Source organism: Eupeodes corollae, chromosome 1 (genome assembly GCF_945859685.1).
Source record: "Eupeodes corollae chromosome 1, idEupCoro1.1, whole genome shotgun sequence".
Classification (NCBI taxonomy): Eukaryota; Metazoa; Arthropoda; class Insecta; order Diptera; family Syrphidae; genus Eupeodes; species Eupeodes corollae.
The window spans coordinates 243,784,775-243,810,733 of NC_079147.1; the positions used below are offsets into that span (position 1 = coordinate 243,784,775).

Below are 25,959 nucleotides of genomic sequence, written 5' to 3' on the forward strand. Positions count from 1 at the left end.
ACAAATATGGCATTTAAATTTTTAAGAAGAACTTATTTTGGAGGTACATTTTTAAATCTTAAAATATAGGTAATATTTTTAAACAGACTTTTTGGAAGAAGTTCTTGCGACTCAGTCGTGCATTTCCTTTCTTTCAAAATTGGTTTTTTGTTGAATACAAAAGGTCTTAAAAAATTAAATAAATCTACTTTTGAAGCTAATTTGCTCTGGATGCTCTAGAACTGAGATTCAAACATGAATTTCAATGATAAAAATGTTACAAAAAATCAAGTGACACTTTTGTTAAACGAATGGCTAAGTGAAAAACATAATAAACGTTTCATATCTATTGATATAAAAGCTTTGAAATGTGTAATTTGTGAGTCTTGCAAAACTTTTCTTCCCAACTTATTTGTTTACTTACCTTACTTTGTTTTAATTTATTTTTTTTTAGATAAATTACACTGGTCAACAAACTTTGAACTTTTTGCTTTAGTTGGTGATCATAAGAAAAAATAAATAGTTAAAAATAATTTTTGGCCAAAGGGTTTATTTTATTGAGTAATTCAAAATATTGGGAAATAACACAGATCTTGTTAATCAAAACTGTATTTTTTATAAATGACTTAATAAATCTTAGATTTTCTTCCATGTTTCGCTTCTGGTTGGTCCCTTTTAATTGCCCAGCAGTAATCCGCTAACATATTTGGGTTCCATTTGCCCTAGTACCGCTTTTCCATATTCAAAATGTGTTGATGATGTGTCATGAAAAAATCCAGGTGGGAGTCTAAGAAGTGGATCTTAAGTGACATGTTGCAACCCAAAGCTTTATATGTCATTAACAGCTCGCTAACCAACTCCCTGTAGCTGTCACTCTTGTGGTTACCCAACAAATTTGCAACAAACAACATTTTTAAAAGCCTTTCATGCAGATTTGTCTAAATCGCTTAGTTTTTAGACGAGGTCCTAATAGTTCTGATTGTTTTTTGACAAATTTAGATTCCGAACTAAATCATTTAAGTCTCCTTGAGTTATGAAATGTGGCACGTTTGTGATTCCTTTAAACTGAAAGTCATCGTCCTCGCCAACACATTTACCTGAAGTGGACGGGTGTGAATGTTCATTCTCAACAGACGTAGTTGCAACTAGTAATAGTTCTGGCAATTTTTTACAATTAGGGACTGGTCTTATATCTGAAGATAGGTATGGGTAAATAACAGTATTTTTTTTTTCTTGTATTTTATACCGTTTTTGTCAGTGAGACAAAAACAGCAATCCGAAACGTGATCTCGCTGTTCAGCCCATATCATTGGTACTGCAAACGGCATAGGTCGTGCGCCTTTCTTCCAGTCGGTTGAATTTTTCATACACGTTATGCAACAGACATAAGGAGCCCAGGATTTGTCTTGAAGGGCGACAGAAAAACCAAAACATTGGTGATAATGATAACACTCCAACACGAGATTCGTAAAGTTTCGTCTTTGTTTTTTGAATGTCAGTTCTCCACAAACATAAAATAAATAGATAGGATTATTGTAATACTTCCTCGACATGTTCACAGGGTTAATAACAAAAACAAAATGATAAAACAAAAAGGTGTTAAAATGCAACCACAAATATTTTTAAAACAGTTTACTTGGAAGGGCTTCTGTTAATTTGCTGCGTAGTACAAGTTTTGAGCTATACCGTATCACAACAAAACTGAGGCTAATTGACACTTGACAACTGTGATTTAATAATGAGACTAGATTGACAAAACAAAATTAGCTATAAAAATTCGTGTGACAAAACCAGTGTTGACCGTGTTATGTTCTTAAATACAACTATTTCTTTAAATTCAAGAACCAAACCTTTTTGTCTCTACAATTTTTAAATTTTATTGATGCCTTTATAAGATCCAAATACGAGTAAGCAGATAAATAACGATAGTAATAAGAGACTCCTAGAAATTGAGTTCGAAAAATCTACGTTAAATCCTCTCTCATTTTCTGGATTTTTAAATTTTTGCAGCGTTCTTCGCATTAATAGAAATGAAAACAAGAAAAGTGTGTTTTGTTTTTGGAAAAAAGGAACGTTTCAAAACAATTTCCTACATTTCTGCGCGAAATGCACCAAAAACACTCTAAGCTATTGTATTTTAGCACTTAAACATGGCATATTTAGACAACTGTTCGAATCTTGGAATGCTTTTATATGAGTCATCCAAATTAAATAGTTAGACCAAAACTTGCTGGACAACAGTGTTCTAAATAATTTAATAACTAAAGTTGTCATTTTAGCAATTATTAAATTTTGTTAGTATCCTTTACGAAACATTAGAGAACATTTTTAAGCGGTAAGTAAAAAATCATCTAAGTGCGTGACCCCCCCCTGATGATAAGTCTGGATCTGCCCTTGAGTACAAGGACCAAAATGGAAGATATATTCACTTCTGTTTTATAGGAAATATGTTTAGTGCAGATAAACATATTCATCTTTAATACAACATCTTCGTCTGCATCAGTGTTGCCACAATATTGCAGGTGCAACAAAAGCCTTAAATTTCTTCTTTATTTTTGAGTTTTGTTACTATTTAAAATTTTGTAGGTATATCTTTTTTCAAAAATGTCATTAAAATTAATTTTTTTGAGGTTCATGTAACTCATGTAATTACAATATTTTGTATTTTTTTAAGCTCGATTTTAGGGATCAGAAGTTTAAAAAAATTTTCTCGATTGAAACCAAACATTTGGCCAGTTTATATTTCTAAGATCTTAGAGATTTCCGTATTCTCAGAAATATAAACAAAATGTCTCTGTTACATCTATCACTTTCACTGTCAGAAATCTGAGAATAGAATTTTCATGATTCGATTTCTTAAAAATTCTCAATCGCACAATTCAATAACGAAGATTAAAATGAAACGTGAAGTTTGTATGATTGCTATGTGAGAATGAGTAGTGAATTGTGTTAATATTTCATTCACCTGCTCTGCTCGTTTTTAGATTAGAGGCAAAGATGAAAGCCAACGATTAAAATGTGCGTACTACTATTAAACATGAAGGAGTCATATTAGTCCCAGAGCCGTCCGCAAATTTTGGGAGTGGAGTTATAACCAAAATACCAAAATACACATTCTAGTCTAGTGTTTTTTTTTTCGAAGTGGTTGCAGGTACATGCATAGAGCACAAATTTTTAGGTTTTGCTACCTTACAATTCCAAAGGCCTTTCGAATTTTGCTTGCCGTTATCAGGCAGCCTATTTCCCTCTTTCTTTTGTTTTCTTCAAATTTCATACTGTTTGTTTTTTTTTTTTCATCTTACATATGTTTTCTTTTTACTAACAACTATTCCTCGTTCAAAGAATTTTTATCTCCAAATTGTTTGTTTGAATCTCATCTCCACAAATACGGGTATCAAGTAAATCTATGATTGGATCTTCAGGATTTTCATTTGTGTTATTTTCCTTCAAATTTGAAGTTATCAACAATTCATTGGGATGGAGTCAGAGGGGCTTAAGGTCGCATAATCTACTTCAGCGAAGTCGTATGCTATTAAAATATCTTTTTTGAGAGCTTTTTCCAAAATACTGAAATCGTTTGCAGGAGGCGTTCTTGATTTTTGAGAAGAGTCTATAACATTGCTGTTTTTAGTTGGATATTCAATAAATTTAACATTTTTTGCCCTCAAGACATGTTGAAAAGCTGAAGAACGAGAATTGCAAATAAAAGTTTCAATGTGCAAATTGTGTATCTCCTTTTTTTCTATGAGCGGACAAATGCAAATTGTGTAACTCCTTTACCACTTTTTTGACAAAATATTTATAGTTTGGTTACTTAAAATCGTTTATACAACATTTACGAGTGTGGCCTTGCGTTTGATGTAAAAAAACTTAAACGTTTCTTTTTTTTATGTTTTATTTATTAATTATTTTATATCGTACATTTTTAATTTATATTATTTTTAAAAGGAAGGCCGCTGTCAATACGTTTATCTAGATTGGTTAAGCTGTCTTAACAAATAATAGCGGGTTTAGCGTATAGGGTGAAGTCTCAGACGTAACTGGACACTTACCGGATTTATTAATAAAAGTTGTAAAAACTGGTTACACAAGCTTATACTCACGACACGATGTCACTCAAAACGTTTTTTAAGTAGTAATTATGGAGGTAGAATTTTTTCACACAAAATGAATTTGTTAACAGTTACAATAATTAAAATAGGAGACCCCAGTATGAGGGATTGTAGATATCGATTAAATCTAAAAGATGGCATCAAAATCTCAGTTTCGAAAAATGTGGATCACCACATTTTTAACACCTCACCGACGATATGAAATTGCTGATATAATAATATTTTCTATGAAGTAAACGATTGTTTAAACATTTTTTTTTATTAGCTTCGTTTTCAACAAAAAACGTTCCTGTTTACTCAGTTAAGGTTTCTTTTTCTTTGACGTTACAAAATTGAAACACGCCATTTTAAAGTTTTTAACAAGTAAATAATGATTTCCCCGCGATTTATTATAAAACTCATGTTTACAATTTTTACAGATTTTTGTTTAAACTATTTGTATAGTTTTATTTATTTGCAAACAAAACTTGGTAACTCTTTTCCAAAAAATATATACTTCGACTATAAATTGGGAAATGTAAAGTATATTTCCATAACGGCTCTTTCAAATGTACAACAAATTGTATTCTTTTTGAGTATGCGTTGATAACTTCTTTGCTATACCCGTGCCATCTATATTCAAACACAATATTCAGTGTTTACTTTCCAATTGGATTTGTTTCATGAGCTTTGTGTTACAATTAAATTTTATCTTGTCCAGAAGCGAATCTATATCAAAACAGCTTTTAATAAAAATATCATCAATGAAGAAAAGAATTCGATAAATTTAAATTTGTTTAGTTTGAAAAAACATATTTGGTAATACATTTTGTTATAACAAGTTATTGCTGAATATCGCGTAATAACGCCGAAAATGTTGTCTCCCAAGTCCACGTGGTCAATCCTTTCGGGCTTAGTGGTGTAGATAAAATACTTCGCATATTAGGTATCACAGAAAATAGTCAAGCTGCATTGAAACGTACGATCTTGAAGACCAATTCACGATTCTGACACCTGAACTGTTTCACGAGCTATGTGACATTGTGATATGTTCTGCAGCTCCTGCACATCATGACACAAATTTATTACACCGTAGCAAACTAAACATACATTGTATGTGGACGTTAAGATGTCTTAATTTACACTTGAATATTGTCATTACTTCGAATACCACAGTTTTGTTAATTGTCGTATTCATTAAACTGGAAACATAACTTAATTCTATCATGAAACAAAAATTAACCATTATTGTCAAAACAAACTGGCCCAATTTGAAGCGTTGTTTGTTCAAGCTTCAGTCTATTGCATGGTGCAATGCCAAACCAAATAAATAAAAAAACACCTGATAGCTGACAATATGACCGCCATTTTAAATAGCCCTGTCAATTTGAAGTTCTATACCTAAAAAAATTGTTTCATACATTGCAACCGTTAAATCACTAAACTCGAAGTGTCAGTGTGTAATCATCGAATAAACCCTATTCATAGATTCTTATTTTATTCATGGCATGCTTTCCTATTAGACAGTGTCCGGTTATGACACCTATTATCGAGATTATATGCGATCTGCTTAGAGAGAGCAAGCACCTTGAACGTTTTAAATCCAGTGTTGGCCAGATGTTTTGTGTGACTTGACACGTGTTGATGTTGTTCCTCCTGGTGCCTGCCTTCCTCACAGCGTCTTGCATTAGCAACAGTTTACAAGCAGCGATTGGTATGCTAGTACGTGCCAAACGTGGTAGAATGGGCTGTACTGTACCGTTCCTGGCGAGTTCATCTGCCTTACAGTTACCTGGAATGTCTCTATGGCCCGGCACCCAGCAAAGGTGAATATTAAATTGTTGTGGCATCTCCATTAGAGATGATCGACAGTTATGGACTGTTATAGAGTTTGTAGAGACAGAGTCCAGAGATTTGATAGCGGCCTGGCTGTCGGAGAAAATACGGATATCAGATGTTGATATCACGTTTTCTTTGAGCCAGGACAAGACTTCCTTTATCGCCAAAAGTTCCGCCTGGAACACGCTACAATGATTGGGAAGGCGGAAAGAGAGACTTAATTTCTGTCGTTCAGAGTACACACCAAACCAAAAAAGAGGCTGGGATGCGACCCACACTGATAACTTCCCATCCCGTCTGTCGATTTGTCTTGCTTAAAAGTTTGTCTATATGTACTCGTATCAATTTTACCAAATTTGCGTAGGTACTATTTTTTGTAGATTTTATTTTTTATGAAAAAACGGACTGTTGGATTTTAATATAAAAATTACTGAATATCGGAAACATTATTTTCTGCCAATATTTTTAAGTTTTGAAAAGCTATTTGAGTCGAAAGTAAATTTTTACTAAGTTTTAGTATTGTTTTTTAGAGTTTTATTTTTTGTAAAAAAAACTTTCAATTCGAATTTTTTAAAAATGTTACCAAATCATGAAAATAATATTTCTTATAAGATAAATTTAGTTTGAAGCCAATATTTACAATTTTTAAAGAGATATTTGAGTCGAAAATCAATTTTTCCCAACTTTTATACATTTTATTTTTTGTAAAAAAACTGTCAATTCGATTTTTCTCAAAATTTGTCCTAATGTTGAAAACAATATTTCTTATAAGAAAAAATTAGTAAGAAGCTATTATCTCAAAGTTTTGAAAAGATATTTGAGTCGAAAATCATTTTTTACCAACTTTTGTTAATTTTTTATTCGGTTTTTAAGTGTTTGTAAAAAAAACCGTCGATACGATTTTTTCAAACTTTAACTGAATGTTGACAACAAGATTTTTTGAAAGATAAAAGTAAATTAAAGCCAATATCTCAAAGTTTTAAAAAGATATTTGAGTCGAAAATCAATTTTTACCAACTTTTATTAATTTTTTTTTAGGTTTTTATTTTTTGTAAAAAAACTGTCAATTCGATTTTTCTCAAAATTTTACTAAATGTTAAAAACAATATTTCTTATAAGATAAAATAAGGTTGAAGTCTAAATTTCAAGTATTTGAAAAGATATTTGAATCGATATTTAATTTTTACGAACTTTGAGTAATGTTTTTTTTAGATTTTTATTTTTTATAAAAAAAACTGTCAATTCGATTTTTCTCAAAATTTTATCAGATATCAAAAACATTATTCTCCGTTGCTCAAAATTGTTTTGGAGATGAAATCATATGTTAGTCGTTAAACTTAAGAGGTGACAATTTTTTTTCTTCAGTTTTTTTGATTTAGAAAAAAAACCGTTAGATACATTTTTTCCAAAAAATATACTTCTTTGAGATCACGTTACAGTTCATTATATAAAATTAATTTCAAGTCTCTAGCGTTTTTGGTTCTTAAGGTATTTAGGGTTAACCAAAATTTGCACCTTTTTTTTAAACTGCTATGGTAAAAAAACCACCCACGCAATTTTCTTGAGAGCCCTTTCTGCATCTTTCTGCCTTATTATCTGTATTACAAAATTTATTTGAAGTCGATATCTCTTCTGGTTCTTGAGCTATGGACGACGAAAAAAACGTCGCGAACTTCCGGACGTACAGACATACGGACGTACGAACATACGTACACACGCACGCACAGACATCTTTCTAAAAATCTTTTATTTCGACTCTAGGGACCTTGAAACGTCGAGAAATGTCAAAATTATCAATTTGAAAAATCGGACCCATTACAATAACTTTCTATGGGAAGTTAACAAAGGTCAAACGAGTTTTTGGTATCAAAACGGCGCACTACAGCGTTAATTGGATTTTAGGCTAGGTTGCCCTGAGATCGTCATTTCTACCTACCTACCTACACACCTCCACCAATTCCTTTGTATTTGACCCATGTGTGTAAAAATGGATCGACTCATCCTCCAAGAATGTCCTATTCTAAGTGCCTTAGAATTACGGAGTGGCCAATGTTGTTGTTAGTCCACTGCGACGAAGCTATGAGGCGAATAGTAGAGCTTGCAGCTATATTTGTTTGCTTAATATATCAAGAGGTGTTAGGTATAGTAAGGTGTCCAGTGCCGCAGATGGGGTCGTGCGAAGCGATCCGCTTATACACAGGCAAGCTGAACGTTGGAATTTATTTAATTTTTCACGGTTTATAGCTTTCTCTAAAGTAGTCCGCCATACTGCCTCACCGTACATTAAAATCGGTCTAATTACCGAAAGTGCACTCAAGCGTATACGTACTTTTCTTAATTAACTGAATTATTTACGAAACTTATTTCTCCTTGTTTTATTTTTATAAAGTATGCACCTTATGGTATCGTCCGTCACTTATTTTTGGTGTTTTTTTGTAGGCAATTTCAACCTTAGCCGTCGTTCAAAAACTGTCCCAAATATTATAAATACTACTCCCTTCTTTCTAACTATTTCTTTCTAAGTGTCTAACTTTAGAAAAAAAAAGTTCAAAGCTTGAAAGCACAACTGGTCCTTGAAATAATAATGCAGAGCTCCCACGTCAACACTAGAGGCAAAAGTCTCTCCAATTACTTGCATAAAGGTCACCACAGAAGAGGAGATGAATGAAGAAGAATAAATGACGTGCACAGTTAAAAAGTGACCTCATTTAACTTGGAGTGTGCAACTTAAGACATCTAAAGCTAAATGGAGAATGGAGAAGTTATTTGGGTGAGGCTCTAGTTTACAAATCATTCAAATTATAAAGTACATACTTCGTAATATCTAATAACTTACTATAAAATAATACAGCATTAATTTTATTTGTTTAAATTTTATTTTAGGTATTGGTATATATTTAACAATTTTGAGCGAATAGTGTATATTTTTATTATAGAATTACATTAAATAAATGTTTTTGTTTTTAGAATAGTCTACTTACATAAGGGTTTTCTTTCTTTTTATTTATAAATGAAAAAAGTATTTGTTCGTTCATGTGTTCCTTTTGTTTATAAATAATTAAATCTTAAAATTAAATATTTTTGCTCTTGCTTTTGTTTTCTTTTATCTCATTTTCAATTACTTTGATGAAGAAAAAACAATAAAATAACATTTTCTTAGTGAAAATTCATAACAACAGAATGAAAAAAAATCGATCTGGTAGGTTTTTATTTTTATAAATTTGTCTACAATAATATATTTTATTTAATATAAAACAAATCGCTCTTGGGAAAAATACATTAAATCAAATATAAAACGAATAACAGATTTTAAGCAACAAAATTAACATTTTTTCTTTCTTTTTGTATTTATTGACTAGGGCTTATATTTTAATTTTATACAATATATATTTTAATATAATTAAATTAAATTAAATGACGACTTGAATATTGCTAACAAACTATTGCACATTTATTATTAGACTTTATTTTTTAGACATATTATTTTTTAGCAAAGCTTGTGATTGTTTTTAAATTTATATAATTTTACAATTTTTTGATTTTCGATAACTAAGATTTCGAGATTCTTTAAATAATTATTTAAATTATATTATTTATTAAATTATAAATAAAATGAAATTAAATTTCGTTGTTATTAACATTATTTGTAATATTTGATTTCTATAGCTTTTTTTGTGACTTTAAATTATTTTATACGTGTATCAATATCTTTATCGGAAATTTATTTATTTATGGTCCTTAAATTATATTTTTGTTTTTTCGTTTTTGTTTTATTGTTTTAATAATAAATTGTGGTAAGGCAAGAGTTCGAGTTATACTTTTCAAATGTTTTTCTATAGATTAAAAATGAAAATATCTTCTACATATTTATAAAATATTTGTAAATGTTATTAATTTGATAATTTTCTACTTAGGTATATTGTATTTTTTATAATATATTTAATAATTTGTATTGGCCAGCAATAAATTTAAAGTTTGTTACAAAATTTCTTCGAGGGTAATGCACTTAGTATACAATTTTAGACTTAATTTAATATCTAACGTTTTGTTTTCTTTAATTTAAGAATAATTGTTTATAGAACTAATTAAGAAAATAATAGTTAATTTTTGTTTTTGAATTTGGCTTAAGATATAAAAAGTTCCACATATTGGTTAGCAACTGGAGGAGGTCCGTTTGGAGATCCTGTTGAGGTGCCACCTTGGATCATTGGAGATGCAATTGGCGTTAGAGCATATGCAGATGGAGGTGCAGGAGTTGTTACAATTGTAGCTGATTTCATGACTCGAGTTGGTGTTCTATCGTTTAGATGAGATGGATGAGTAGGTGCAGTTGTGTCTATGGTAAGCGTTTGAGCTGATCCAGGCTGGTGTTGCATTTGAATACCCTTTGGATGGTATTGTTGTGGTTTTGGGGAATTAGATATTTGAATATTTTGTGGTGGCGAAGTTGCCAAGGGTGCTGGCCCGGGTCCTGGACCAGGCACCGGTGATTGTTGAGAGTGATACGTTGCAGGAGCAGTTGGTATACTCTGAGCTGCTACATAGTCCATTGGAAACTGGAAAAATAAAAAACCGTTATATTATTTTTTTCTATTAAAGTTAAATTTAGTTTTGAGTAAGATAATTATATTTTAATATATATTTTAGACGTGCCCAATATTGTAGTGAAAATTAAATATTGAGACAAATTTCAAAAAGTCTCTAAAGAGGCAACAAATTTCAGCCTGTCACATTCATGTTGTGTGGCTTAAACTTAATGTTTTGCTTGTTTTGCCTGTTTTATTCACCCTTTGGGACCAACAAATTTTTTCAAGAGGAAGGTTTAAATGAAAACGTATGTCAGTCTTTACGGTTTCAAAGCAGACAAAAGGTTTGGTTTAAATATGTTCTCCGATATAAACTAAACAGTTCTTAAAAGTTTTCTTAGAAAATGTTTAAAAATCACAAAATTTGATTTTTCTGCACATAATTTTTAAAATTTTAAAAATTGAGACAGAAAACGAAATAATTATTGTTTAGTTTATACTTCTAAGATCTCTGTAATCAGACAGATTGAAACTTAACAGAGCAGACGAATGAATTATTAACAAAATTCACTTTTCATTCACACCTAGCAATTAATTTAGTTTATCTTGAGAAATGGAACCATATTTCCAGATTCCCGATAGCAAAAATGCAAAATTTGTTAATATTACTGAGAATACAGAAATCTCTAAGATCTTGGAAATAATAAATAAGAACCTAGGTAAAAAGCATAGTTATACTTATATTTGGTATATTTATATGAAATTGAAACTTGCTGAGTTTAGATATAAAATCGTGCCATATTTGTGATTTGCACATTCATCTTTGTACTCGTATATGAAATCTATATAGCTATCATTGGGAGATTATAAGAGTGCGCCACCTAGTGGCTACGGTAACATTAGGTCGTGCAGTTGTTTGCTTCACCTTTTGTTATAACATTTCCAACGCCACCTTGTGGCTACTGCGACCGAAAAACATAACTGTCATGATAATAATATTAACCCCCTTAAGATGAGGATTTAATTTTTCCTGAGTATTTCTTATGCGTAGTTTTTAAATGAAATACGATATCAGTTGTATGGCCTTGATAACTTCACGAACTCCATCTTTCAGATTGGTTGGGGAGCATTGGCATAGACCTTTTCTTTCGGTGGTCTTTAAGTATAATAGCACATAGATACATGAAACTTTTTTTTGAAAGATTACATTATTTCGTTACTTTTTTGGCACTTATTTTGCAAATAAGTCCACCGCTTTTATTTTAAATTTTCGGAGCTTGTATAACTCCGTTTTTAAATAATAGTGTAATTTTATTAGTAAAATCTCAAAAGATGACAGCTAAGCAGTGATAGCTACTCAAAAAACTTTGCTAAAATCATCATAGTTTGTTGATGTATTTTGTACTAAAGCCGATTCTTAACAACATTGCAGGTAAGCTTCATAAATCAACGTGTTTTTGACATCTATAAATGTAGAAATGTCATAGGTCATTACATCTTAAAAACAACCATTTTGTGATTTTAACTTATTATTTTTTGTTAAGTACTTTACGAAAGTGTTTTAATACCGAACTTTATCGACATATGTACATATAAATTCTATGTTATTTCCCATCTGTTTGAAATTATTTGTGGCAAGCATAAAGTTTTATCAGTGTAGTTCCGCTGAATGTCAAAAAACCAAAAAACACAGATTTGCTATCAAAGTTTACAAAACGCGTTTCGTTGCCGTATACAACAAATAGATTCATTAAATGCATCCGTTAATGGGATAAGCTATCCATTTAATTTTTCTATTTGCTTTATCCCTTGACATTCTTGTCAATAATATTTAGGTTTGTTCAATAATGGTATTATAGATTGGTTGTCAAAAGAAGGTTTATTTGAAGACAGCTTTAAACGTTTATGTAGAAATCGGCCCCTGATTTGTAATAATTGCTTTTTTGAGCAAATTCATTTTTAATCAGTTAAATTTGAAATAAAAGTTGCTATCAGATAAAGTGAATGTAAAGTTAAAAATAACAGGTGTTTTTAAGTCTGGCAATACTTTTTTACGAGTTCATTTTTTGACAGCTTGGTTTGGTTTGTCAGGAGGTGTATAGGAGGTGTCGGTTTACATTGGTTTTACATTTTTGAACATTGCAATGCCAGGGAAAGAAAGAGCGCGGCAAGAAGTTCCACATTCGCGTAGTACGGCTAAAAAAAATTCTCTGTACTTCATAGTACGGCCGAAGTTGGGCTCAAGTTTAAACTAATGGGAATTCCTAGAAGCGCTGGAATTAATGTTAAATTGTTTAAGGAGAAGAATGCAACTCTCTATTTCACTAGAGTATTGTCCGTTAAAATAACGGTAAAAAAGGGTGAGGCAAGAAACCTTAAATAAGTTACTGATGAGAGTTTTATTCAAGTTTCGGACGTAAATAGGTAGCCAGTCGTAGTAGTCAGTCGAAGAGACAAATTTCTTGCAACGTCTCAAAAAACCTACACAATTTGCGGCATTTTTGGCAACATCGCGTATGTGATCGCTCCACAAAAGGTCGTTGCTGATGCACATTCCAAGGATGTCAAGATTTTCCGTTTCGTTGATGCACGTGCTACTCATAGATAGTGGCAAAGAGGGTTTATCTCGCTTTAACGATACAAGACAGCATTGCGTTTTTGAAGCATTAAATTCCACACGATTTTTTATTTCCCTTTGTACAATGCTGTGTAGGTCGGAATTTAATGAGCTAATCATATTTTGCCGTTGCAGTTCCACATCCAAAGAGGAGGGTTGTGAGTCTGGAAACGAATATGAAAAGCTAAGAGTGCTATCGTCAGCAAACCAATGTATTGGATTAGAAGTAGCAGACAGGAGATCATTTATAAAAATGAGGAAGAGGGTCGGAGACAAAACAGAGCCCTGGGGCACACCAGCATTTATTTGTATAAGTTTCAGACTTGAATCCATCTAAAACAACTTGTATTGAACGGTTCAAAGAAAATTTCCAATCCAACGAAGAAGAGATTCGTCGATACCGAAAGCACTCATTTTCGATAAGAGATCAAGATGCCAGACTTTATCAAATGCCTTTGAAAGAAGATTCGCCTTTTTTGGGATTTGCTGAAAAAATGCAGTTTTCCAACTGCTCGGAACGAGCCCAGAAAAATAGGATAGATAGAAAAGCTTACGCAGTGGTTTTGCTAGCGTGGAAGAACAACTCTTCAGAATAATACCAGTGATACCATCTGGTCCAGCGGATTTATGAATGTTGAGATCTAAGAACTCTGACAACAGTTCGAGTACGAAAAAAGATTGGTCCCATAGAATAATTTACGCGAGTCATGACACTATCTGGTAAGGTGGAATTTTTGGCGAACTGAATTGCAAATAAGTTGGCTTTATCAATAGAGCTAACTAAAGGAGTGTTATTGACAATGTTAGAAAAGAACTTATTTCTATTTCTGAAAGGTTTCTGCCATGAACAAAATTGTATTTTTCGTGTTTGATTAGTGTAAATATATATTAAGAAGTTATTTCTTAAAGAATTTCTTTCGAAACCCAAAAAGAGAGCACGAAATACGAACATAATGTTGAGTTGAGGAAAAGAATTTGGTGATGCTATTGGAGATAGTTCCCACAAAGTCAATTGCATTTTATACACAACGTTGTTCTGTCAAAATTAAGTTCAAGTTTAAGTTGAAGTTTTGTTTTTATAATACCCTTATAATTATTAGACATAGTGCGAGCAATTAGGAAAGAAGGATAGGACTAGAAAGGAGAAACCGATGCACATTGGTTTTGAATGGCTGCACATTGTAATGAGTGTGAACATACGTTAAGTGCGGCTAAAGAAAGAATCCCTGTACGTCAGAAATTGGGCTTAAGGGTAAACCGTTCCAGCCAGATCAGAAGGGATAAAAAAATGCTGGCATGGGCGCAGAAAACATAAACACTTAACAGTATTTTTAGCGATGTCGAATGTGTAGGGAGGGAGGGGTTACGCTTTTGGGAAAGGGCAGCACAAATAAATCTAAATTTGGGTAAAATATTAAACCTAAAATAATGGCGACCACAATTTCCTGTTGCTCTCTTGTTCAAATATAAATCGTGCAGATACAAAATATCATAAAAAACGTAGATTTTTTTAACTAAACTAAATTTAACTAAAATCTTAACTCACCAAATGCTGATGTTGAGGTGACATTGGACTTGTTGCCATATGTGGAGGTGGATGTGCTGGACCAAAGTAAGTTGTCGGCGATACCGGTGGACTTGGATAGGGCCACAACACTAACGGTGGACTATAAAATGCAGGATGCGCACGATGATGGGGTGGTAAAATAGCCGTCGGACCTGGTCCAAAGTGTGTAAATGGTCCAAACGGTGGTGGACCAATCAATGTACCACCTAGATAAAGAAAAAGAAATAAATATAAAAACATTATTGCAATTGAAGCTAAACAGTTTCATGCAATTCTTAAATCAAATATCCTAAGCTTAAAATTAAAAATATCACTGTGTTTTTACTATCATGCTTGATTTTTTTTTCTTTTTTGGATTGAGTTTGTTTTTGTTTGATTTGCAAAGTAAAAAGTTGCTAAAAGCTCTCTGAATAAGAAACAAAATTAAGTGTTTTACATTTACAATTTCACCAAAACAGCACATTTAAAGATTTAAAAAAAAAAATAAAAAGGACGCACTATTATAGATTGTTATAATTTTGATATTAATGTTTGTTAGCAATTTGATTAAAAATTAGGAAAAAAAAACAAGAAAACTTTAAAAAAGTAAAATTTTATATAATTAAAAACACTCACCATTTTAGCCATTTAAATATTTTAAGTACAAAAATATTTACCATTGCCCAACCATACAAGAGATTTTTTTTCTTTTTTAAATACACACAACCACCATTTTGAAATGCATTTCCTTTTTGATTCTGCCGATGAAGGACAACAAAACAATTTATATTTTTCTAATCCAGAAATAAGTTACCACCATATTACATAATAAATTATTTAAAAAAAAAAAATAATAGAAAAAGACAAAAGGATGAATGCATAAAAATAATAACGTCAGGACGTGTCTTTTTGTTATAATTAATTAATAATTATATATTGCGTTCTGTAAATTGCTCATGAATAAATAGTTTATTAATATAGTAGTAAAAATCACATTCACAGAGAGAGGTGAAATTAGTCGCGTTCCGCCCACCATCCATCATAAGAATGAATCATCGGCTATGTCCTTTTTGCTAAAACCGCAAAATATTACCAACAACAACAAAAACTGCAAGGTAGCTCCAAAGGAAACAAACAAAACCCATCAACCAAAACTTAAAATTACAACAATAAATAAAAAAAATCTATGTTTTTTAAGGCAGGAGCTGTTTCCATTTCCATTTCCACGTTGCACAGACGACACAAAACTAAATGAATTAATAAAAAACCATAAATATTGTTAAAAATTTAAATTTAACAACATAACACATAAATAATAAAAATAGAGTTACAACGGTTAAGGCGCTATAAAAGACTTGAATATAGGAAGAGAGTAGTAAAGCTAGCTTTTTGATTTATTCGCCTGTCGATAAAATTTATTAAAAACAAAATAGAATTTAATTACCACCTTGAAAAAAAGTTTAAAAAAATTAAATAACAATAAACCCACAATGCAAATTAATATTTTGTTTTGTTTTTAATAATCCGCTCAGGTGAACCATATTTAAATGAATTTATAAGAAATACAACCCCTTAAACATGTGCACTAAAAGCTAAAGAGATTTAGAGAAACCATTTTGATAAAAAAATAATTTTTATTAGCAAACAATTTTATTAATTAAAAAAAAGTATAACGCCAAAGGCAAAACTTTAATAATATCATTATTTGATTTTTGTCGTGTAATATTCTTTCAGTTTTTTAAAAAATAGGTTTATTGTAAAAATATTTTGTGTTATATCGCTCTTTTTGACTACTTCATTGAATTTATTTTAGTCTGTGTTTTATTTAAAATTAGTTACTGTTTAAAAATTCAATGCAGTATTCAAAAGTTGTATGTTTTAATGTATAGTATAGGTTGTAGGTAAGGTATGCATGTTTTTTTTGTATTTATTTATATTTTTATAAAATTTATTAAATGTGCGTCCAGTGATTTTACCCAGAGTACCACAGATGTATAAAAATAATGAAATAAAATAAAATGAAATAGCCAACCAAGTATAACATATTTTTGTTGTCAAACTGACGACTTAAAAAAAAGTGTTAATTTACATTTTGGAATGTATCTTAAATTTATTATTATATCTCCTCTCGTTTTGTATGTTTCAACTATAATTTATAACATATAAAATATAAAATTTAATAGAATGATAACCAAACACCTTTTTAGGATACACTTACAGTAAGACACGTACAATGTAAATAATGTCTATGTTTTATTTTGTATTAATATTAAAATTTAATTTATGCTAACTAAAATTAAGAATAAAACCTACAAGTTGTTGTTTTTTTTTTAATTAATTTAATTTTAAGATGAAAAATTTTTTGGAACCCTAATTTGAGTCTTTTTTGTATTGTTTTGTTTTGTTTTACTAGTTTAACTAGTGCAACAAAAACAAACTGAATATGTCAAAAATGTTGATGTTATGATGCTGTAAGTTACAGAGCCAGAATGTCTGTGCTTGCTTATTAGACGCTTTAATTTGTTTTTGATTTTTGTGATTAGCAATGGTTCTTTTGAGGTATTTTGATTAAAAAAAAGAAGTTAATATAATTTCTGATCACTTAATTTCTAAGACTCTGATAAAAAGCCTAAGGATCTGTCAAAACCTAATTTAAAGTAAGATTGCGGGTTAAATAAGTTAACAAACAGAGCTAATATCACAGTGTCATAAATTACAAATTCAAAACTTTACTTCCCAAACCTCTATTTAAAGTTCATAGTACACAAAGTACCAACATAATAATTGTCTATAAAACACTACTCAGGCAAGCTACGCTATTAATTATTTGTTTTTCAAATTGACAAGGAACCCATTTACAGAAAGCATTAAATGAAGTTGAGCAGAAAATAAAATAAATAGAGTAATAAAGTTCAGCTTTCAATTGAATGAATAAAATATAATCAACTGCCATTTTGACAGAAGTAGACTTGATTTCAAATCTAGAGAAATTTTTCTTGACTAACTTTCCAACCATCTTTTCATTATAGTTGCCTTATGTGGAAGGTAATTTGTTTGGCATCTTGCCAATCTGATACAAGAAACTTGTCTAACTTTCAACTCCCTTATGTCGTCTGAAACTGTCCAATGTATTTAAAATATAAGCTATCAAATGTACAATCAATCATACACAAAAATCGGTGGCTTAGATATAAAAATAAAATTTATAAAATTACGAAAAATACAAATCATCAAATAAAAATCCTAATATGACAGATGCCAAACATTTTGTTTTTAGTTGTTTACAGGCTTTTAAAGTTTTAAACTGTTTGCTTATGAATTGAAAGTATAGGGTTTCCAAAAAACAGATTTTACTTAAACTTCATTTTTGCCAGCTGTCACTTTTGAAACTGCGATTTTTAAAATTAAATACTAAGTCATTGACATTAAATTTCACTTCCAAAGTAGTTAACATTTTACAGTCACTTTTTGTTTTTTGAAAGAAAAGATTCCTGACGGTGTCATTTCTCATTATTGATCAAAATTGACCAAGAAAATCTTATACTTTTTAAAATGTCTCTTTAGAGCAAACTGAAAGATATGTCAACGCCCAACAATTGATTCAAGAACTTTAGGAATTCGTGAAGTTATCGGCGACATACAACCGCAAATGGGAGAATTGGTCATGAAAAGAATATGATATAATCTTTTTCCATTGTTAATGGTTTCTTTTAAGAAACTATAAAATAAAAGTGCCAGAGAATATAAAAGCAAACAGATGTTAAATTAAGTAGGTTTTTAGCGAGCAATAAATATTAAATATGTTACGATTTCCTCGCAAGAAAAAAAAATGAATTAAAAAAACCTTTTAAAACAATACGTTCCTTTCGTAAAAATTGTTGACAAGTATTGTCCCTAAGTTTTAAAGCTCTATAAATTTGTATTCCTTGTAGTTTTTTAGAACGGTTAAATGTTTATTTACTTTAACAATCTGACAATTTAAATTTATTGACGTTAATTGTGAAAACTTGTCATTTTTGACAATTAAACGAACAGACCTAATATTATTGACTTATTTTATATAAACTTCAAATTCTAGAATAGAATGGTTCCAGACGAAGATCGGTATCGTTTTTCATCTTGAAGCTCTCCCCGATGCGGGGTTTTATGTTATCTAATTGAAAATCAAAGAAAATGATTAAAAAAATGACAACAGTCGCATTTGGCGTTTAATTGCACTGGTTGACAAAATTACTTTTTTTCTGTACCACAAACAAAACAATACTTATTTAAATGATTAAAATGTCCTAAATAAAAATCTTACGTTTAAATTTTTCTATCACATCAGGTTTTTAAAAGATGTCCTTTAAAAATGCTTAAAACAAACAAAAACGAAGATTTTAAAGCTAAGCTAACTGATTCGGATCAGGAACAAAACCTTCTGTCAAACCACTTTGCCTTTTTATTAGTTGAAAACCGTTTTAGCCTAAATAGTTTAGCGTTTCTTTAAGATATTTGTAAGACAGAAGAAATTTAATAACTTTATGAAGACTTTTCGGAAAGCATATTAAATAATATAAATATTTTAATTGAATATTTTGTATTTTGCCTGCAGTCACCAAAATAGTAGTGAATATAATTTTATAATGTGTAAGAAAACACCTCGAAGCAAAACTCTACACTGAACAAGCAAGATTCAATATTGGATTTAACAAATATACCTTAAACATGTTTATTATGCTTTCTATAGCACATGATAATAGATCTCTATCAAATGGCAACAAGGGCACGGGAAAAACTAAGATTCTTAGGCTAGAAACCTTCCACTCATCTTCTCTGCTAAACATTTCGCAGAAACCAATAGACAAAGTAGAGAGTTTTCAATATCTTGGAAGTATTGTCTCTAGCGAAGGCGGAACCCAACAAGATATCGCTAGCCGTATCGAGAAATCAAAAGCTTCGTTCGGGATGTTGTCCAATGTTAGGAACAACAACTCTTTTAGCTTGAAAACAAAGCTACAACTGTTCCGCTCAAACGTCGAATCAGCATACTGTGATACGTATGCAGCTGCAGCACTTGGAAGATAACAGCAAAAGATTAGAAGGAAATTGCAGACCTTTATTAATAGGTTACATTCTACAGGTTTTTTTTAGCCCAAACGGATATCCAATGGAAAACTATATAGTATAAGGGGTAATAAATTCATTGACACTATTATTTGAAGGCCCAAGCGATTGTGGATTGTGGATTAATGACTGCATTGCAGGAAAGGCAATGCAATGGAATCCACTCACTCAAGAAGGCAGAAAATTCGGTAGACCGAGGAGCAATCGTCGAGATTTGAAATAAGCTAAAGGGAGATTAATCACATCGCCGGAAACCGCACACGTAAGGAGTAGACTGAGAACTTAAATGAGTAAGTAAGTAACTGAATATTAAAGAGACGAATTACTGATTTGGAAAACCATCATGAATTTTATTAAAAAAACTACCTCATAAACTTAGATTGCCTCAAATACGTATTTTTCAGAATTTCAAAAAGAAACATCTTAAAAACGCCACGTGATACCTTCATTTTTAAGTTGGATTTGAATTAAGGCCATCAAAAACCATTAGAAAAGTGCAATTTTATTGCCAGAAAGACAACCTTGCCGATCAGTGTTATCCATGTACATTGTACATTTTGAGTTTTTATTTGATAAAGATTCTGAACGTTAATTTTTCACAAACTATCACCTTTAAAAAAAACCCAAAAGGAGAAATTCGGCTCTGGCGTAAGAAGCATTTATAATGCCTTTCAGAAACACCTTTCTATCATAGGATCTTAGTTCACCTTTTGGAATTCACATTAATAAATATGAATAATTTCATGTACTCAGATTCGCGTACATAAAACTAAATTTTTGAATAATTAAAATCTTTTATGTTCATTGTGTTTACTTTCAACTTTTTCCGATAGGTCGATAACTGTCGCTAGTAAGTCATTTCTAAAGTGAAAACCATTGTTAATTAACTGCTGGGCATTAATGTGGTATTAAGTATATGACTAATGTATTCACTATTTTCGTTACGGCAAAACCCGGCATTTTAAATACGTTCTAAATTGTGTTCTTAAAAATACGGAAGACTGTAAGCCCTATAAATACAAACAACCATGAACCACTGCCATCACAAACAATTGTAACCTATCACCTAATTCTTTAAAGTGAAAAAAAAATTACTTTTTGCTATTATAGAAATAGAAATATTTTGTTGTTAAAAATGTAAAATTTAAATAAAAATCGCTTACCACGGAAAAAAGGCACGCCTCTACGCTAAAGCAAAAAAAAGCGTTGCTCGCCACTTTATAGATTATACAAAAAATGAACAAAAGCAAAATTAAGGTGCGTTACAGACAGAAAAAGGACAACAGTTTTTGTTTTGTTTAAAAAAAAAATACGACTTTGCGACTTACACCACCAATTACAAAAAAATTATTAATTATTAAAAATATATTTTTAAGATCTTTTTATGTATGAATTCTTTTTTTGTATAAGAAAAAAAATAATGCAGATATTAATAAGTAAAAAACAAAATTATGGAAGTTAAAAAATACACAATGATTTTGAAATTTTAAAAATTCATGATTGACTCAATATTAATTGTATAAATAAAATTATGTAGGTAATATAATTTTTTATATATTTTCAATTTGTTTGTTTTTTTTTTCGCTAAGTAAAATAATATTTTTCTAATTTATGCGTGTTTTTTTTTTTCTAAACATCCAGAAGATACCATTCGAACACAATTCAACCAATTTTTAGCCCAACACCTGACAAAATTAATTTCATAAGTTTCTATTCAAATTTATTTTCATAAAATATGAGTTTTTATCGAGACAATCTCTAAAACTACACAACCAATTTTTATAAATATTTTTGTTTTAACTTTAACTTTAAGAAGTTCTTCAAGCCATTACGCTTACGCTGGATAGAAATTTATGAAATTATTTTTGCTAGCCTCATTCAATTTTAAATTTAAAATTTCACCTAATTTAGTCAAAGGAAAATGCTTAGACATAGAGTTGCCAAAGGAAGTTTATGTTGCTCATCAACAAATCAATTTTGATATAAGTATTTCGACCAAGCCGTTTTTAAAACTTTTGTTTTTAGATTTTTTTGTTTGTTTATTAAAATAGGTATAACCAAATGTTCAACAAAATAATTAAGTATGATTTTACTTAAATATAATAAGTAGGTATAGATATAGTTAAAAATTTAAGATTTATTTAATAAAATAAAATAAATCCACTTAAAGCTAGTGTAAATGCTTGCATGATTTAATATATAAAACAAAAATTGAGGGATTTTTCTACATAATTATTTTCGGTAAAAAGATTTTTAAAAAATATAAAACTATATTTTTTCTTTGCTTAAACATTAATATTGCCATTGATTATTAAAAAAGTTGTCTGTTTTTGCAATAAGTCAGGATTTAAGGTTTGCATTTTTTTTTCATTTCTTGAGGACCTTATACCCCAGGATTGTAAAAGTACATGCTGCCAGCTGGCGGACGGGTAAGAGTGCGTTTAGCAGCATTGTTGACCTGATTTGGATCATGCTGAAATGCATTTTCGTATGATCTTTTCATGGACTGGGCAAGTCCAGCCTGGTGATGGGCAACTCCAGGACCGGCTGGAGCGGCGGCAGCACCAGCTGGATGACCAGTAAACTGGAAAACGGACGGATCATAACTCAGCTGAAAGGGCTGAAAAAACTGCCTCTGAGGCATAAGAACGTATTGCGGATGCCCTGCAGCAGCGGGGCCTCCAGCAACAGGCGAGGCAGGGTTCGGAAGCAGATATGGATTGAAAAAATTCTGATACATTGGAGCCGATTGTTCGGCAGCGGCCATAGCAGCAGCTTGACGGGCAAGCAAATTTTGCTGGGCAATAAAGTGGGCCTGCTGTTGAGCTATCAGAGCCGAATTAGCTGACAGCGGAGGAGGTATTGAAAGATTGAATGGCATCGCAGCGGCTGCGGCGGCGCCTTGTAAATTCGAACTATGATGCTGATTGTGCATGGCGGCTGTGGTAAGTGTGGTCGCCGCAGCGCCTGGATGGCCATTATGCATGGGCAATGAGGCTGCCATCGGCGCCGGAGTATAATGCGATAGGGAATGATGTCTAGCTATGAATGGATTGAGGCTAGCAGCACTGACAGCAGCAGCAGCATTAGCAGCAACAGCAACGGCAGCAGCTTGAGAATTCGCGGCGGCCGACAAGTGCTGATAAGTGTGTTGTTGCTGTTGTTGTTGTTGATGTTGCTGCTGTTGATGAGCCATGGCTGCTGCTGCCACTGCTGCGGCGGCTACAGGCGCATTGGATTGAATTGCAGGATGGGCACTATTTGATTGAGTTGTTGTCTGCTGTGGTTGTGATAACATACCCGGTGATAATAGAGAAGGTTTCGTTGGATGATGATGATTGACTGGCGATTGCATGCCTCCACTTAACACCATGTTCATATCGTCGCCGGAGCATTGGAAAACTTCGATGTAACGGTATTTTTTGCCAAACACCATAAATTGATTGTGCTTGCGTTGGGCGCACTGTCTTGCTGCTTCCTCAGAGTCCATTTGTATGAATGCTTCTCCGCTTGGTTGACCCTTTAATTCATTAATGGAAGAAATTAAAAAATTGGTGAAATGTTGACGGGAGGTTGGTGTGATTTTTACCTGAGCGTTGATGACCATATGCACGCCTTGGAACATAATGTTTTTGGCATAGTCATCGAGGAAATGCAATATATGCTCAACCATGGCTTCGTAAGGAAGGCCCCGCAGCCGTATGCAGCTCTTGGTTGTTCCTGATGTTATCATGTGCTAATAAAATAAAAAAAAATACAAAACAAAATTAATCAGGGCTTAGTACTTAAAAATAAAGACAATTTAAGGAAAACTTGACAAAATTCCAATCTCCATCGATATAAAAATTGGGTTTTCCTTATTTTTATGAAATAAGCAATCAAAATGATAAAATATATTAAATTAAGATACAATTTGAAGTAAAATAAAGAATTAAGGTGAAGAAATGTCCAAGTCAAGTTCGTTTGAGTATTTTTAAAAGGGTTTATTACTTGCACGTCAGTACCTGTGCTTGAAAATGCTTCACCAGTAATTGGAAATAACTTAGAAGCAAATATATGGTACTTACTTAACAAAGTACATTTAAGTAAAAGGTCAGCACTTCTGCAAGTAGTTTCTGTTAGTACTTGACTAGTTCTTGAAAAGAACTTTGAAGAACTTGACAAGTAATATCAAATACTTTATCAGTACTTTGAAGTTCTTGACATATATTTTCTTCTGATACAAAACTCGTACATAACACTCTTATAATTTTACAGTCAAATTGCAACAAAATAGAAGAAAAAGATCTAGAGAGAGTATTTTCCAAGTACTCAAGTACCTAATTTTTAAAACTTCTATTGTAATACTTTAAAAGTGCAGGTATCTTAATTTCTTAAGGAGCGTTACTGGAATATACAAAGGCAATTCTCCCTTCAAGCAACGAAATACTTAAGCATGTCACAGATCTTAGAATGAGACATTCATTTATCTGAGTATTTGACAATGAAGCAAATTGATTTGAAGTCATTTGATGCAACTTACTTGAGGTAAGAGAGAAAGCTGCATTGGCGGCAATTGAGCAATTAGTGGTGGCTGTGGAGGTTCATAGGTCTTTGGATCCATCGACCTATTCAACACTTGTTGCACTTCAGCCGTTGTCGATCGGAACAATTCAATATATCGCTGTCCAATGGATTCTCTGTGTCGTGACAGAGCTTTCGGTGAATCTGCTTCAGAGGCAAACAAAACAAATGCATCACCTGTAGCTCTACCATCGGGTTTCTTAACAAACAGAACACCTTCAGTTCCATCCAAAACATGGCATGGTTCATTGCCAGTTGTGAAAAAATCCAGCTATAAAATAAAAATTAAATTTTAAAACAATTACCATATGAATAACAAAAATACAAAAAAACTTACAATTTGTTTTGCTGTACAATCATATGGTAATCCCCGCATCCGAATTATCACCTGATGACCTTTAGATAGAAAAGCTTGAGCCTCATTCGAAGCACCACCAGCTATTGATAGGAAATCCTCTCCTGTGGCACGATACACTTCAATGTAACGATTACCAATATGATGTTTGTGCCTTTTAAGCGCCATGTCTCGGTGTTCTTGTGAAACGAATCGGACTAAAGCTTCACCGTTGCGGCGTCCCAATGGTGATAAACAAAGAGCAACACCACCTCTGAAACAAATAAAAAATAAAAAAGATAAACATCAGAAAGTCAACCAAAGCTCTAAAAAGTTTTTCACTTGTATCTAGATTACCATGAAATAGTTTAGTTTCGATTAAGTAAGCTTGAAAAGAGGTTAGAAAACATAGAATTTATTATTATTTAGAAAATAATTTGCTATAATTTGATTTGCAACGGAATTGAGTTTGTTTTTTTGAATACAAGCAAATAAAAATCAAAACAAATAATGTAACACTATAGACCTGTACTAGGTATATCGATAATAATGTTATGCCTATGTTTGCACAGTGGGACAGATTCATCTTAAATTTAAGAACATTTTTATTTTAGGTATATTATAGAACAATATTTGGTATGGTTTCCTAAAGAAATATTTTGCGAACACTTTGACGAATCTATTTCGAGTGATGACAGGTGAACCAGTTTGTTATTAAATTTAAATTTTGATCTGTAGTTTTCGTGAATAAAAATTCCAATTTGATAAAAATAATTTTAGTGGTAGCTTATATTTAGGGGTTTTAAATAAGTCGTTTATTATGAATAACCTCAATTTTGGCAGCTTTCACTTTTGAAGCTCTCATCTTTTGACATATAACAAGAAAAACTTTTATTGGTAAAAATCGAATGATATACACTTAAAACCCCCATTTATATGCCTAAAATCCACTACAAAACTAGTCAAAACTTTGTAGTCACAATCCGCAGATCGTATTTTTGAAAGTAATCTTTCCTGAACGTGTTAACCAAGGAGGGATGTCACACGCTTAACATATAGACGAGTTTTTACTCACCGCTTAAAAATGTTCTGAAAAGGAGACTAACAAAATTTAAATAACCTAATGTGTATCTTAACCTTAAATGTAAAAATTTAAAGGGCTAAAGTGACAACCTTAGTTATTAAATTATTTAAGAACGCTCAGCAGCCCAGCAAAGTATAGTCTAACCATTTGTTTTGGCCACCTCTCTTTTCATATAAAAGCATTCCAAGATTCCAACAGTTTTCTAAATGTGCCATATTTAAGAGCTAAACCACAGCAATTTAGAGGATTTTTGTTGCTTTCACGCGATTTAAAA

The 25,959-nt window shown here is 31.5% G+C and overlaps 1 protein-coding gene across 1 annotated transcript in view; it reads right to left on the minus strand.

Moving 5' to 3' along the window:
• Nucleotides 1-8,741: 8,741 nt before the first annotated feature.
• LOC129943259 (RNA-binding protein fusilli) overlaps nucleotides 8,742-25,959 on the minus strand; it is an 84,713-nt gene continuing 67,495 nt past the window's right edge. Inside the window, exons 8-13 of the mRNA XM_056052568.1 lie at nucleotides 24,605-24,875; nucleotides 24,227-24,538; nucleotides 23,294-23,440; nucleotides 23,005-23,224; nucleotides 14,599-14,825; nucleotides 8,742-10,465 (exon numbers count right to left, since the gene is read on the minus strand). Of these exons, the coding sequence (XP_055908543.1) occupies nucleotides 10,034-10,465; nucleotides 14,599-14,825; nucleotides 23,005-23,224; nucleotides 23,294-23,440; nucleotides 24,227-24,538; nucleotides 24,605-24,875 (1,609 nt within the window). The 3' untranslated portion in view covers nucleotides 8,742-10,033. The remainder of the gene's footprint in view (nucleotides 10,466-14,598; nucleotides 14,826-23,004; nucleotides 23,225-23,293; nucleotides 23,441-24,226; nucleotides 24,539-24,604; nucleotides 24,876-25,959) is intronic.